Source organism: Mobula hypostoma, chromosome 6 (genome assembly GCF_963921235.1).
Source record: "Mobula hypostoma chromosome 6, sMobHyp1.1, whole genome shotgun sequence".
Lineage (NCBI taxonomy): Eukaryota > Metazoa > Chordata > Chondrichthyes > Myliobatiformes > Myliobatidae > Mobula > Mobula hypostoma.
In genome coordinates, this window is record NC_086102.1 from 132,597,621 (window position 1) to 132,612,409 (window position 14,789).

General features: G+C 38.6%; 1 protein-coding gene across 9 annotated transcripts in view; it reads right to left on the reverse strand.

The window, feature by feature from the left end:
- raph1a (Ras association (RalGDS/AF-6) and pleckstrin homology domains 1a) overlaps positions 1-14,789 on the reverse strand; it is a 197,605-nt gene that overhangs the window by 97,043 nt on the left and 85,773 nt on the right. For all 9 annotated transcript variants that reach the window (XM_063051742.1, XM_063051745.1, XM_063051747.1 and 6 more), the window contains 2 exons: positions 11,452-11,571; positions 5,159-5,261 (listed from right to left, as the gene is read on the reverse strand). In XM_063051742.1, the coding sequence (XP_062907812.1) occupies positions 5,159-5,261; positions 11,452-11,571 (223 nt within the window). Of the gene's footprint in view, positions 1-5,158; positions 5,262-11,451; positions 11,572-14,789 lie in introns of those variants that run through there.

The following is a 14,789-nucleotide window of genomic DNA, read 5'->3' on the forward strand; positions in this document are numbered from 1 at the left end:
GGGGAGAAGCGAGAGATGGGAGGAGTATCTTTAATAAGCTGATGTGCTTTATACCAGATGTCAATAGGATTTTTGAGGAAAGGGTTCTCGGTTGTTCTTTCCAGATTTCTTGGGTCTCCAGAGTACAGATAGAGCTTTAATGGGAGGTTTGGTACTCATGCCTGTTCAATATTCACCCAGGCTGGAAGGGCCTCCATTGAGAAATAAAACATTGCAGGACGTAACTGAGCAGACCAATAATACCATTTCAGGTTCGGGAGCCGTAGCCCTCCCCTTTCATAAGGCAGGTATAGCAACCTAAATCTCAGTCTAGATTTTTTATTTTTCCAAATGAATTTACTAAAAATACTATTAAACTTATCAAAAAATGATTTTAGCAGTGGGAGAGGGAGTGATTGAAAAAGGTAGAGAAATTTTGGTAATATATTCATTTTGATCATGTTTATACGGCCAATCATTGATATGGGCATTGTTATCCATTGATCCAACGTCTCTTTCACTTCGTCCACTAGTGGGTCATAGTTTGTTGGGCCGATCGCTTTAATTTCAGGGGTAATTTTGACACCAGGGTGGGTAAATCCTTCCTTTGCATTTATAAATGGGGTTTTTATGACTGGTTTCAGTCTTTCTTCTTTGTTCAAAAATAGTATTGATGATCTTGAGTTGTTAATGTTATAACCAGAGAACTGCCCAAACAATTCAATCTGTTGCATTGTTTGGAATACTGATGGATAAATTTGTTAAGAAAAGAATCACATCGTCAGCATATAAGGATCTTCTATGTTCCCGTTCTCCTAGCTGGATGCCCGATGGGCCTGTCTGTGTTCTTATTGCCACAGCCGGGGTTCTATGGCCAGTATAAACAATATCGGTGACAAAGGTGAGTAGATCACTCCAAGATGACTGGTTTAAAAACTATACTATTTGTTAAGACACTGGCTATTGGTTTTGTATATAAAATCTGAATCCATTTAAGGGAGTTCTTTCCAAATTCAAATCTAGGCAATACATTAAATAAATATGGCCATTCTATTCTATCGAAGGCCTGCCGAGCATCCAGTGATAATACTGTTGTATCTTTAGCATCAAATTGTTCATGAGTTATGTTAAGAACTCTTCTAATGTTATGGAATCCTTGGCGTTTTTGCACAAAACCATTCTGATCATTATGAACTAGATATGGGATATAAGGATCCAATCTTCTTGCTAAGGCTTTACAAAGTATTTTTGTGTCCGATCCAATTAGACTTAACAGTCTAAATGAGGAACATTCTGTAGGAGGTTTGCCTGGCTTCAAGATCAGCGTTATCATTGCCAGCCTTAAAGAGGGTGGGAGAGTTCCATTCCGATAAGATTCGTCATACATATTTAAGAGTGGGACTAGTAATTTTTCTTGAAATGTTTTGTAGAATTCAATTGGTAGGCTGTCAGGCCCTGGCGCTTTACCACTGTTAATATTTTGGATAGCCTGCAATCACTCTTCAATTGTTTAACCTCTAACTCCTAGTTTGCATCTTCTGTCAGTGTCTGGAATTGAAACTGATTAAGAAATATGTCCCGTTCTTCTGAGGCTTGGGGGCATTCTGATCTATATAAATGTTCATAAAACTCTCTAAAACTGTTATTAATTTCCAATGGGTCTACTGTTAGGCTTCCTGAAGAGGTTATTATACTGTTAATTGCTCTAATTGCACGTGGCCAAGTGGTTAAGACATTGGACTAGCGACCTGAAGGTTGTGATTTCAAGCCCCAGCCAAGGAAACGTGTTGTGTCCTTGAGCAAGGCACTTAATCACATATTGCTCTGCGACGACACTGGTGCCAAGCTGTATGGGTCCTAATGCCCTTCCCTTGGACAACATTGGTGTCGTGGAGAGGGGAGACTTGCAAGCATGGGTAACTGCTGGTCTTCCATACAACCTTGCCCAGGAGAGTGAAGACTTTCTGGGCGCAGATCCATGGTCTTGCAAGACTAACGGATGCCTTTATTTATGCTCTATCAGACTGTATTTTTTTAAATGCTCCATGCCAAAAGTTTCCCAGCTTTTTCTCCTTGATCGTAATAAGATTGCTTCACATTAAACTTTTTGTAGCTTTATCAGCAGATAATTTATTATATTTGGCTCTCAAAAGCAGATCTCTGTTTTGTTGGATCATCCCTTTCATTTAATTCTATCTCTAAAGATTTAATTTGTTTTTCCAAAGTTTCCATCTCTATTTTTTGATGTTTGGACTTGGAGCTTGTATAACTGATGATTTCTCCTCTAATGTATGCCTTGAATGCCGCCCATCTCATGCTGGCACTAGTTTGATCTGTATTTAACTCAAAATAACTATTTATTTTAGTTCCCACAAATTTAACAAGGTCTGGGTTTTATAGCCATCTCACCTGAAATCGCCAGTTAGGGGGACTGTGAATGAATTTCTCCATATGAATACTTAATGAAATAGCAGCATGGTCACTTATTACTATGCTATCATACCAGCAACTTTTAATTTTTGATAACAGCTCTCTTGAGACAAGAAAATAATCAATACCAGACCCAGATTTATGTTTACTTGAATGGCAAGAGTATTCTATTTTGCCAGGGTTTTGTTCGCTCCATACTTCAACCAAATTTATATCCACAATGTATTGTTTTAGTAATTTTCTAGATTGTGCCTTACAGGTATCTCAGCCTGTAGAGCGATCCATTTCTGGGCTTAAAGTGCAATTAAAGTCTCCTCCAATTATATAAAAGCCTCGTAAAGCGGACAAATTAAGGAAGAATTCTTCAAAAAGTTTAGGATTGTCCTCATTTGGGCCATATATACTGACTAGGTTTAATGTGAAAGTGAGGATATTACCTTGCGTAATAACATACCTTCCAACTGAGTATTGGATTGTTTTCATAATTTGAAATGGTATTGTTCTATGAATAAGAATAAATACAGCTCTCGCATAGTTGGCCAGGCCATCTATTCTGTACCAGTTTAGTATCTGAAACTGTCAGATGGGTTTCTTGAAGAAAAATTATTTTGGATTTCAGCTGTTTGATCCTATTCATAACTTGTTTCAATTTGGTTAACTTCTTTAATCCCCTAACATTCCAGCTCGTGACTTTTATATTAAAGATATTCTGAGTGCTCGTCTGGTCTATAGATAGTACATGTCAATTATACCAGGAAAAAGGAGTAAGGAATATTACTGCTGCGCTGGGTGCACGACATATATACAGAAAAACAAAAAACACATATACATTTACACAGACATTTGAACTCTTGAATTCCCCCTCCCTTACTCAAAACAAAGAACCATAGAGCTTGTGCTGATCCACTCTATGGAGGAGCAGCGACACTACGCAAACCTAACTCCATAGGCAACTAGTGGTGTCCATCAACCATGCACCTTATTATGTCTTGAACATCATATACTCAACCTACTTAGCATAAAAATAAAATCAAAGTAGCCACTGAACTGTATGCCAGTATTGCCTATTATAAATGTTCATTCAGGTCCATGGAGTCCCATCTCAACAGAATTAAGGTTTCAACAAACAAAAATGTTGTAAATAATAAAAATAGGCAAAATAATAAAGCTATTCTGGCAGTATAAACATCCTCTTAAATACAGTATCTTTTCAAGAATAGAATAAAAGAGGCTAAAGTGGCAGTTCTAGTAAAAGAAAAATAAAGGAAGAAAAAGAAAGATATCTTCTGGGACTCAGTGTAGGCTTATACCTGTTAAGCAGTCAGTATCAGCTGATTCTCATGGGTATGGAAGTAAATAAATCTCACCACTGCCTTAATCAGACCCCTCAGGCGTGTCCTCGATGGAAATCTTCCACCTCTTTTGGTGATGAAAACAGGTGTATTTTCCCATTGTGGAGGACTCTTATCTTGCATGAATTATGTTGAAATCCGCGGAAAGTTCCTTTTTCGACAAACACTCTTCTGACCGTGTTAAACTCATTTCGCTGTCACATGGTCTCAGCTGAGAGGTCCTGAGTGAAGTAAAGCTTGTCTCCCTCATATGTAATATTACGCTGTTTAGTGGAGCGGAAAACAAACTCCTGATCTTGAAATTTCAGAAACCGAATGAGAACCGGTGCTAGAGTTCGGTGAACTCTTTCTAGAATGAAGGATCTGTCGGTGTCCAGCTCCAGCCAGTGCGGTAGCATGTTCTGCATGAACTGCAGCAGTGGCTGGTTTCCTTCAGCACCCTCCCGGGGGCCGAACAACTGCAAGTTTTTCCTTCGACTCCGATTCTCCAGGTCTTCAGTCTTGGGTTCCAGGTAGGCGATTCATTTCATGGCGTTGGTTAGTTCAGCCTTGTTCTTTTCCACGTGCTTCTCTGCTGTCATTATTGTTTTCCACTTCTACCATCCGTGTGGTATTAGAAGCAACATTTCGCTTCACCTCTGACATACTGTTTTCCAAGGCAACGACAGAGCCGGCCATCTTATCCAGGAGGTCATCTATACTGTCCAATTTGGATCCAAACTCAGTGCGAAGTAACTTTAATTCAGCTAGCACTGCCGTTAGCTCCGCCATGTTGCTGGAAACTTCCTAGTCTTGCTTCATCAATGGAGTGTTGATTTTCGATTTTTTGGAGCCGCCCTTTTGGGTGAAGATATCACAGTCCTTGATCGTAGTTGTTTTTGACCATAGCCCAAGTTCGGTTGGTATCGTTAACTTAGGGTTTTAAAGTTGTTTAGTGCAAGGTTGTACAGAGCTTCCACGTTAAGCTGCCATCTTGGTTCATGGCTCCATAGCGCCCCCATGTTTATCAAAATAGTTACATAAAACTCAAGTCCGTTCAAACTCAAGCAAAGGGATCTGATACCATATGTAATGAGCATTACTGTACTGTCCGTTCTTGAGAAAATGTGGAAGTAGCAATAATGTCAACACCAAGAGCAAAACTCAGGATGTCCAGAAACATCAGTGAGAAACTGTCATGTTATCTACTGCATTAAGCTGAAATGTACATTCAGTCAGCATACCATAATAGTTGTGCACTGTTTGAACTCGGATATCATCAGACAGGAATAGTGCAAATAAATTCAGTCATACATCATTCTTTTATATAATCTAGCAAACCACTCAAAATTAAAGACTGTCAAACAAAACCAAGATAGCAATTCCATTCTGAATTGCTTCCTCCCCCAAAACCTTACCATTCAGATTGTACATTGAAAACCGATAGGAGAAGTTTGCTAGATTGGTCTCCTGTCGAAGTGGGGACCTCTTTAGCTCTTCAGGCTTCCCGGTGTCCAGGCTCTGATCAGAAAAAGAGGTGGGGGGGGAATGTTAGTATCAATATTATAAGGTATTGGAAATAATCCTGAAGGGATTTTGCTTTATGCTGTGTAAAGATAAACCTTACTTCTGAAGAATCACAACATAACTTAATTCAGCGCAGGGATGATATTGTTTCAACAACACCAGAATTCTGACTCATGATTAATTTTCAGTAACTCAAGACAGAAAGACGTTAGACGGCTTAATATACCAGTATCAGTGTTGTGCACTTTTGGTCACCTACCTACAGGAAAGATGTAAATAAGATTGAAAGAATGCAGAGAAAATTTACAAGGACATTGGTGGAACTTGAGGATCTGAGTTATAGGGAAAGGTTAATAGGTTAGGTCTTTATTCCATAGAACGTAGAAGATTGAGGGGAGATTTGATAGAAGTACACAAAATTATGAGGGGTACAGTTACGGTAAATACAAGTAGGCTTCTCCCCCCACTGAGATTGGGTAAAAGAACAATTAGAGGTCATGGGTTAAGAGTGAAAGCTGAAATATCTAAGGGGAACCTCTTCACTCAGAGGATACGGTACGAGAAATTTAGAAAGGTATATGGATGAGAGGGATATGGTCTGGGTGTTGGTCGATGGGGCTAGGCAGATTAATGGTTCAGCACAGACAGATGGGCCAAAAGGGCCTGTTTCTGTGCTGTGGTGTTCTATGACTCCATGAATAACCTGCCAGCACAATTTTACTCATCTCACACTTAGAAGTTATGGATTGTCCCAATACTGTTAAAACTGCATCTCGGCCCAAAGTTCCAATTCCAAATCAGAACTTACAGTTCTGAATTTGTTTCTGTATTTCTGAGTACTGATCAGCAAAAGATTTTCCACTTTGTATTTCTAGCCAGGTGAACGGAGGGGAGTGCGAAAACCCTGGGCCCCGATGTGTGGAGGGGAAGGTGGCCATCTGCACCTCATGAGTCAAAAGCTAAACCATTTAGATCTCTGAACAACTGGAAAGCAGATAATTGGACTTCAAAAACATAGCAACAGTTAGAAGGACATTAAGTAAATTCAGCAAGCCTGGGCGAGAGAATACTAAAGTACAAAAGAGAGACAGCCAGAAATTGTGTTTAGTTTGCAGAAGTTGGACTAATCCAAAATGGTCCACCTTTATCGAGTTTTATAAAGTGTTCTTCCCCAACAACTCTCTCCCCAATTGCCCAGAATACCCCACCTAGATGCCACCCATCTCCTCACCCTAGTACTATTACCTGAACAGTGTTCTAGGTCTAATGTCAAATTATCTTCTAAAACATATTATACATGTACAGGGTCTTTGAAGTACAGATGGGAAGTTTAAAAGCTTGATTATGCTGCACATTAATTACTAATTGGGAAGGAATAACATTAATGCGTATATTAGCTAAACATAGAACAAATGTCTTTTAAATGCCTTTAAAAGACATTTCACTTTATTAGTTTATCTGGAGATAAAATTGTAATGAATGTAACTGATAACCAATTACATTATATTTAATAACCATATTTTATACATTTACTATCTACCAGAACATCCTGTTTGGGATTTTTTGAATTCCCCAAATAGTGATTAGCAACAAATTCTCCAGCTGGTGTGATGGATATTTACTTTTTTTTTGCTAATCTCACTTTCTAAACACAGCAACTGCCACTTGAAAGATCAGAAACAGATGAGTAAACTTTTAATTAATATTGCTTTGCTCAACTTCTGGTCATAAATGGAAGTCAGTCTTCAGTTCTTAACATGCAAATTGTAAGCAGTAATTGGCTTGAAGTTAAAAACACAGCTTTTCAAAAAACCTCTGATTATAGCACATGTGCTCTATCTGTAGTAACTCAAGGCAGCTGCTTTTTGCTGCTGAAAGATGCAGTACAGGACAATGGATTGTTTAATTTGGCTTGTTTCAAAACAGTCAAGCTGACTCCAGGTTGTTTTAGTTCAAAGAAGCTTGTAGATCAGATGGATAATATCATTTAGCATGTCAATAACTGATCTATCGATACTGGGAGTTTTATGTACTCAAGGAAGTAGCTTCACAGCATTGAGATCTATGTCTCCAAGATGTTTTTAGATCTTTTGTGTTAAAATGTATCTGAGCAAATATCATAGGTGTTTGAAGTCATTCAAGTGGTAGAAAAAGAGTATAAATGTTGAGAGCAGTTTAGACTTAAGAGGAATGGTATAAGGAACATCAAGAAACATCGGGTGTACTGAAATCCATTTCTTTGTTTTGGTTTCAATGATGGACGATTTGTTTGTCTGCATCATTGGTATGTCTTTTTAGTTTATAGGAACTGTACTTTATTTGGAAATCTTATGTCCTGAGTAGAGGACCCATCATTCAAATTACTGATTATTGGCAACTAAACTCTCATGGAGAACATACAGGGAAGTAAACTAGGGAGAAGATTCTACAAGATCTTATTTAGAGAAGCAAGGGGAAAGTGATTGCAATGTCTGTGGAGGAACCCTTTGGAATAGTGACCATAGTTTGTTGAACTTCAAGGTAACCATGTAAAGAGGGTCTCAAAGGGTCTGTCCTGCCAAAGGGTCTCAGCCTGAAACATCGACTGTACTCCTCCGCAAATGCTGCCTGGCCTGCTGAGCTCCTCCAGCATTTTGTGTTGCTTGGATTTCCAGCATCTGCAGATTTCTCTTGTTTGTGTAAAGAAGTAAAATTGGTCCTTGAGCCAGGGCCCTAAATTGGGGAAAGATATTGGAAGCAGCTGCTGGAGGGAAAGAACATCTGATAGATGGGAGGTGTTTTCAAACTAGGCAGCAAGATATCAGAATCAGCTTGTCCATGTAAGGGTAGGAAGCTAAAGACATCAAGTTTGGGCAATCTTGATTGAAGGTTTGAACAGGGAAAAGGAAACCTTTGTCAGAGGTAGGAAATTGTTATCAGGCAAGTCACTTGCTTATAGAGGATAACGGAAAAAACTTTAAATAATTAGCAGGAAAAAAAAGGGGGCCATGAAATGATTTGACAATCAGGATTAAGGAGAATTCTACTGGAAAGAATACTGGGAGCCAAAGAAAGAATAGCTTCCCTCAGAGACAAATCACTTGGTATGTATGTAGCCAGGGGATATGAACAAGATCTTAAATGAATATTTATCATCAATTTTCACCAGGGAGAAGAATGCAAAAGTTAGAAAGTAAAGAGAAGGCATATGCTCATAGTCTGGAGCAGATCTATGAAAGGTGATTGATAAGTTCGTGGCCTAAGGTAGAAGATGAGTTATTCACTTCAAACTTTCTGCATTTTCACACAAAGAGTTGAACTGCATGCGCATGTAACCAGAGCTGTATAACTCATCTCCTTCTACTGTAGGCCACAAACTTATCAATCACCCCTGCTGTGGACCACTTCTACAAATAAGGGATCCGTATGCTCCACAACTGCTGGACTAAGTGTGTACATGTAGGAGGGGACTAGGATGAAAAATAAATGTGCTAGGTTTTCTAAAATGGACTCCTTCTACCTTAGGCCATGAACTTATCAATCACCCTTCGTATGTAAGAAAGGAGAATGTGCTAGAAATACTAGAGCAAATTAAGGTGGTTATATCTCAAGAGTCATACCAGATCTATCGCAGGATGTTAAGGGAAGAGACTGCCACTGGGACTTTGACACAAAAATTTAGTTTCTTCAAAACCCGTGGGTGACATACTAGCTAATGTTATTCTCTTGGCTAAAAAGCGCTGTAGGAAAAAGTTTAGAAACTTAAAGGCCAGTAAGCTTTACACAGTGGTAGGGAGACTGTTGGAAAAAATAGGATTAATGCTCACTTGGAAAGACAGGAACTAATCAGCAGTCAGTGTAGTTTTATGCAGGGGAGATCACGTCACACAAATTTCATTGTTTTTGATGTGGTAACCAAGGAGATTTATGAGCTCAAGGAGGTAGCTGTTGGCTAAATGGAATTTAATAAGGCTTTTGACAAGGTGCCGCATCATAGATGGGTCTAGAGCAGGGGCTCCCAACCTGGGTACCATGGACACCTTGCTTAATTGGTATTGGACATGGCATAAAAAGGTTGGGAAATCCTGGTCTAGAAGGTCATGACACGAGATTCGAGGTGTGTTGATGAACTGGATCTAAACTTGACTGGATAATAGGGGGCAAAGTTAGTGGTGAATGGGTGATTTCTGACTGCAAATCTGTAACAAGTGATGTACAGAGATTGATTGCGCGGCATTTGTTGTTGGAGGCAAGAGTGGCTATCGGGCTCCTGGAAAATGACACTGGAGAGGTAGTAATGGGGGACAAAGAAATGGTGGGCAAACTTAATGAGCACTTTTGCGCCAGTCTTCACTGTGGAAGACACTAACAGTATACCAGAAATTCAAAAGTGTCAGGGGGCAGAATTGAGTGTAGTTGCTATTACTAAGGAGAATATGCTTGAGAGGCTGAAAGTCTGAAGGTAGTTAAGTCACCTAAGAGTTTTGAAAGAGTTTGTTGAAGAGATTGTGGAGGCATTAGTAAAGATCTTTCAAGAATCACTAGATTCTGGAACGGCTCTGGAGGACTAGAAAATTGCAAATATCACACTGTTCTTTAAGAAGAGGGAGGCAGATAAAACAAAATTATAGGCAGTTAGCTTGACTTCAGTGCTTGGGAAGATGCCAGAGTCCATCGTTAAGGATGAGGCTTTGAGGCACATAGAGGCACATGGTAAAATAAGTTGAAGTTTTCTTAAGGGGAAATCTTGCCTGACAAATCTGTTGAATTCTTTGAGGGTATAAGAGGCAGGAAAGACAAGGGAGAGCCAGTGGATGTTGTTTACTTGGATTTTTAAAAGGCCTCTGACAAGGTGTCACACATGAGGCTGCTTCACAAGATGAGAGAAAACAGTACTAAAGGAAAGATACTAGAATGGATGGAAGATTGCCTAACTAGTAGGAATCGAAGAGTGGGAATAAAGGGGGCCTCTTCTGATTAGCTGTCAGTGACTAGTGTTACATAAGGTTGGTGTTAAGACTGTTTCTCTTCACATTTATGTCAATGATCTGGATGACAGAATTGATGGTTTCGTGGCCAAGTTTGCAGATGATACGAAGATAGATAGAGGGCAGGTAGTATTGAGGAAGCAGGGAGTCTGCAGAAGGACCTAGACAGATTGGGAGAATGGGCAAAGAAGTGGCAAATAGAATATGGTGTAGGGAAGTATACAGTCATGCTTTTCTGGTAAAAGGAATAAAGGCATAAACTATTTTCTAAACGGAGAAAATTTAAAAATCAGAGGTGCAAAGGGACTTAGGAGTACTTGTGCAGGATTCCCTGAAGGTTTACTTGCAGGGAGCGTCAGAGGTAAGGAATGTTAGTGTTTGTTTCAGGAGGACTAGAATATAAAAGCAAGAATGTAATGTTGAGGGTTTACGGCACTTGTGACTCTTATCCAAGAAAAGATGTGCTGGTATTGGAGAGAGTCCGGAGGAAGTTCACAAGAATGATTCCGGGAATGGAATGGTTAGCACCCGAGGAGCATTTGATGACTCTGAATGTACTCACCGGAGTTTAGAAGGAGGTGGGGGGGAGGGGGGAGAGAAGCATCTCATTGAATCCTATCGAATATTGATAGGTCTAAATAGAGTGAACGTAAGGAAGACGTTTCCTATAGTGGGTAAGACTAGGGACAGAGGGCATAGCCTCAGAATACAAGGGCGTCCCTTTAGAACGGAGATGATGAGGAATGTCTTTAGCCGAAGGGTAGCAGATCTATGGAATTCATTTCCACAGATAGCTGTGGAGGCCAAACTGAATATATTTAAACTGGAGGTTGATAGGCTCCGGGAAGGAGACAGAATCAAAGGTTATGGGAAGAAGCCAGGAGAATAGGGTTGGGAGGAATAATAAATCAACCATGATGGAATGGCAGAGCAGACTTGTTGGGCCAAATGGCCTAATTTTGCTCCCGTGTCTTACGGTGTTATAAAAGGCATATGCGAATGCAAGTGGTATGACAGGTATGTTTACAGAAAGCATAGAAGTTAGAATTAACATAGATAAGCATCACGGTCAACATGGATGAGGTGAGCCATAAGGGTTGTCTTCTTTCCTGTATGTTTCTATGATACTACCGGTATACAACTAACTATAATTGTTTGCATCTCAGAAATAAAACTGGTACACAGACCATTCCCTCAGCTATATGCCATCTAATTACCTGAGTGAGCCTGTCAAGTTCACCGAGCCAGGCACCAAACATTTTATCCAAGTCCTGGTCCTCTTTATCACTATCTTCCTCTGCAGCATGGTCCACATCTTCATCAGACGTTTGATCCATCTGTAACCAAATTTAATATAGACCATTTACACATCTCTGCAACTTCCTTCAATTATAAGTTACAAACCTCCATCTTAGAGTTACAGGAAAAATTCTTCCCTGCTTGTGCTATTCCCAATGTTGCAAAGTAACAGGGATACTCTCACTAGTGGTGTTCCTCAAAATATTAAACATTATACCCCAGCATTAAATCATCATAAACCTCTGCTCACCAATGCTAATAATAAGTTTTTCAGTGCTTTAAAAATGTAGTTGTAAGAAATGTATGAAACATAACATATGAAACGCAACAATGTGTAAAACAAGCTATTCAAAAACATATATATACAAATCAGATAAATTTGAAATAACGATAGTGGTGGAATGAAAACTGGTTGAACATTAAAGATAAATGCACAACTGTTCTTCCAAACAGCACCATGAGAGTCTGAGGGATTAGATAAAGCCTTGGGTTAAAACCTCAACCATGGTTAAGCGTCATCAACTGTGCTATATCCTCTGGGTATAGTGGTGCTGGGAAAACAACAATTACATGTAAAAATGCAATTCTATGCTCGACAAGGAATCAAAGAACTAAATGCTTGATTAATTATATTGCCAAATGCTGTTGAAACCTACCATTTCTACAAGCACTTTTTAAGGAAGTTGAGAGGTACAAATCAACCTAGAATTAACTCACTCATACGCTCAACCACGGATAAATGCAGAAAAAGGCCAACAGTTTCAAATTCATCACACTAACACAGATGGTTCACAAATATCAAGATCCTGTAAGTGCTATGATTCTTCCCTTTAGAGCACAGGAAGTTAAGGAGAGATGCAATAAACAGAACTTGATCATAAACAAGTGCAGAAAATGATCATTTAGAATAAGAACCCAAACGTGTGATGGTACAAAATTCAGTAACAACTTTAGAAATACATCTGGGTTATTAATCAAACTACATTATGAAAATCCTGTACATAAGGGGCTGGGAATGCATGGTCAAACTTGATATCTTCTCAAAAAGCCAAATCAGTTTAAGAAACGTTGTTTGATCAAAAGTGCTTTACTAAATTGACCTTTTTTGTATGCTGGATTTTAATTATTCTGCTACCAGTTACCTACCTTAAAAGGACCACAATCTTGTCGTGGGGTTTGAAGGCTTGTGAGCCTCAATAACCCAGAGAGCTTTTGTTGGCTGGAGTCAGGGCCTTGAGTGTAATAGTTACCTTACACTGCCGAGTTCACAGCTCAAGGATTCCATCCCTAAAACACTTCTTTATTTCCCCTTGATGGCTTCTGCAACCCTGCTTATAGGTCATATCGTCAAAATACTGCCAACAATGTAAACTTTGCACCATTAACAACAGAGATTAATTTTTAACTCCCAAATACACAACATCATTATTTTAAAATTCTCTTTCTTGATTTTGAATCTCTCCCCATTACTGAAGAGGAAATAAAGAAAGCAATTTTTTCAATGAACTCTGGTAAAGCACCTGGCCCAGATGGGCATACAGTTGAATTTTTAAAATCTTTTTCAGACTTACTTTCTCCCTGATTACGTAGAATTTTTAAAGATGCTCTATCTGTAGGTAAATTACCACAATCCTTTTATGAAGCATCCATCTCTTTAATTACTAAAAAAGATAAAGATCCCACTTAATGTGCATCATACAGACCAATATCTTTGTTGAATGTGGATTCTAAAATCTTTTCCAAAATATTAGCAACTAGAATAGAAAAGGTACTACCACAAATTGTCTCCGAAGATCAGTCAGGATTTATTAAAAATCGTTACTCACATTTTAATGTTAGGAGGCTAATGAACATTGTATACGCTACTTCAGCTAAAACTCCAGAATGTGTTATTTTGCTTGATGCCGAGAAGCCGTTTGACAGACTTGAATGGGAATATTTATTTAATATACTTGAGAAATTTAATTTTAGCACATAATTTATATCCTGGATTCAACTGATATATCATACACCTCTGGTTGCTGTATTTACCAACAATCAGAGATCCCCCTTTTTTTTTTAAGGCTTTTTCGAGGTACTAGACAAGACTGTCCTTTAAGCCTTTTACTATTTGATATTGCCCTGGAGGCCTTGGCAATTGCTATTCGTGATTCACCTAATATATTTGGCATTATGCATGGGAATGGGATGCATAAAGTATCACTATATGCAGATGACCTGTTACTATACATCTCTAACCCAGAGAAATCCATTCCTGCAGTAATAAGACTATTTGCTCAGTTTAGTAGTTTTGGATTGAACAAATTTATCCTGTCAAGTTCTAATATATCTAATTTTTTCTTTCAACCATCTAGAATTGATCAAGCTTTTCTTCTATGGAAAACAAAGGGAATAACATGTTTTCGTGATTTATTCATGGATGATTGTTTTATGTCTTTTGAACAGTTGTCTAATAAATAAAATTTGCCTAGATCACACTTCTTCAGATACTTACAGATTAGAAACTTTCTGAACGCTACTTTACCTACCTTTCTGATATTGCATCAAATTGAAGTTACAGAAAAAATTTTAGGTTTAAACCCCTATCAGAAGAGTTTAAAAGCAATTATTTATGATCTGATTACGAAAATACGTCTAGGTACATCTGATAAAATTATGAATGAGTGGGAAAGAGAACTTCAAATATCTTTATCTACAGAGAAATGGGAGAAAATTCTTCAACCAGTTAATACTTCTTCAATGTGTGCCGGACACACCCTGATACAATTTAAGATGGTTCACAGGGCTCAGAAGTCCAAGGATAAGTTAGCTCGTTTTTACTGCCATGTAAATCCTGTTTCTGATAGATGTAATTCTGAGGTAGCTTCCTTGACACACATGTTTTGGTCTTGTCCTCTTCTAGAAAAATATTGGAAAGATATTTTTGATATTATTTCAGTTGTTCTGCATATTGATTTACAACCTCATCCTATTACTGCAATTTTTGTACTACCAGTGATAGACTCTAATCATTTATCCTTGTCAGCCTGTCGTCTAATTGCATTTGTCACATTAATAGCCAGAAGATCCATTTTATTTAAATGGAAACATTCTAATTCCCCCACTATATTTCAATGGTTTTCCCAAACAATAGCATGCCTAAACTTGGAAAAAATTAGGAGTGGTACTATGGATCCTTCGGTTAAATTTGAAGAGACTTGGAGGCCATTTATTCAATATTTCCATATGATGTAAGTTGACCCTTTCTGAATCCTTT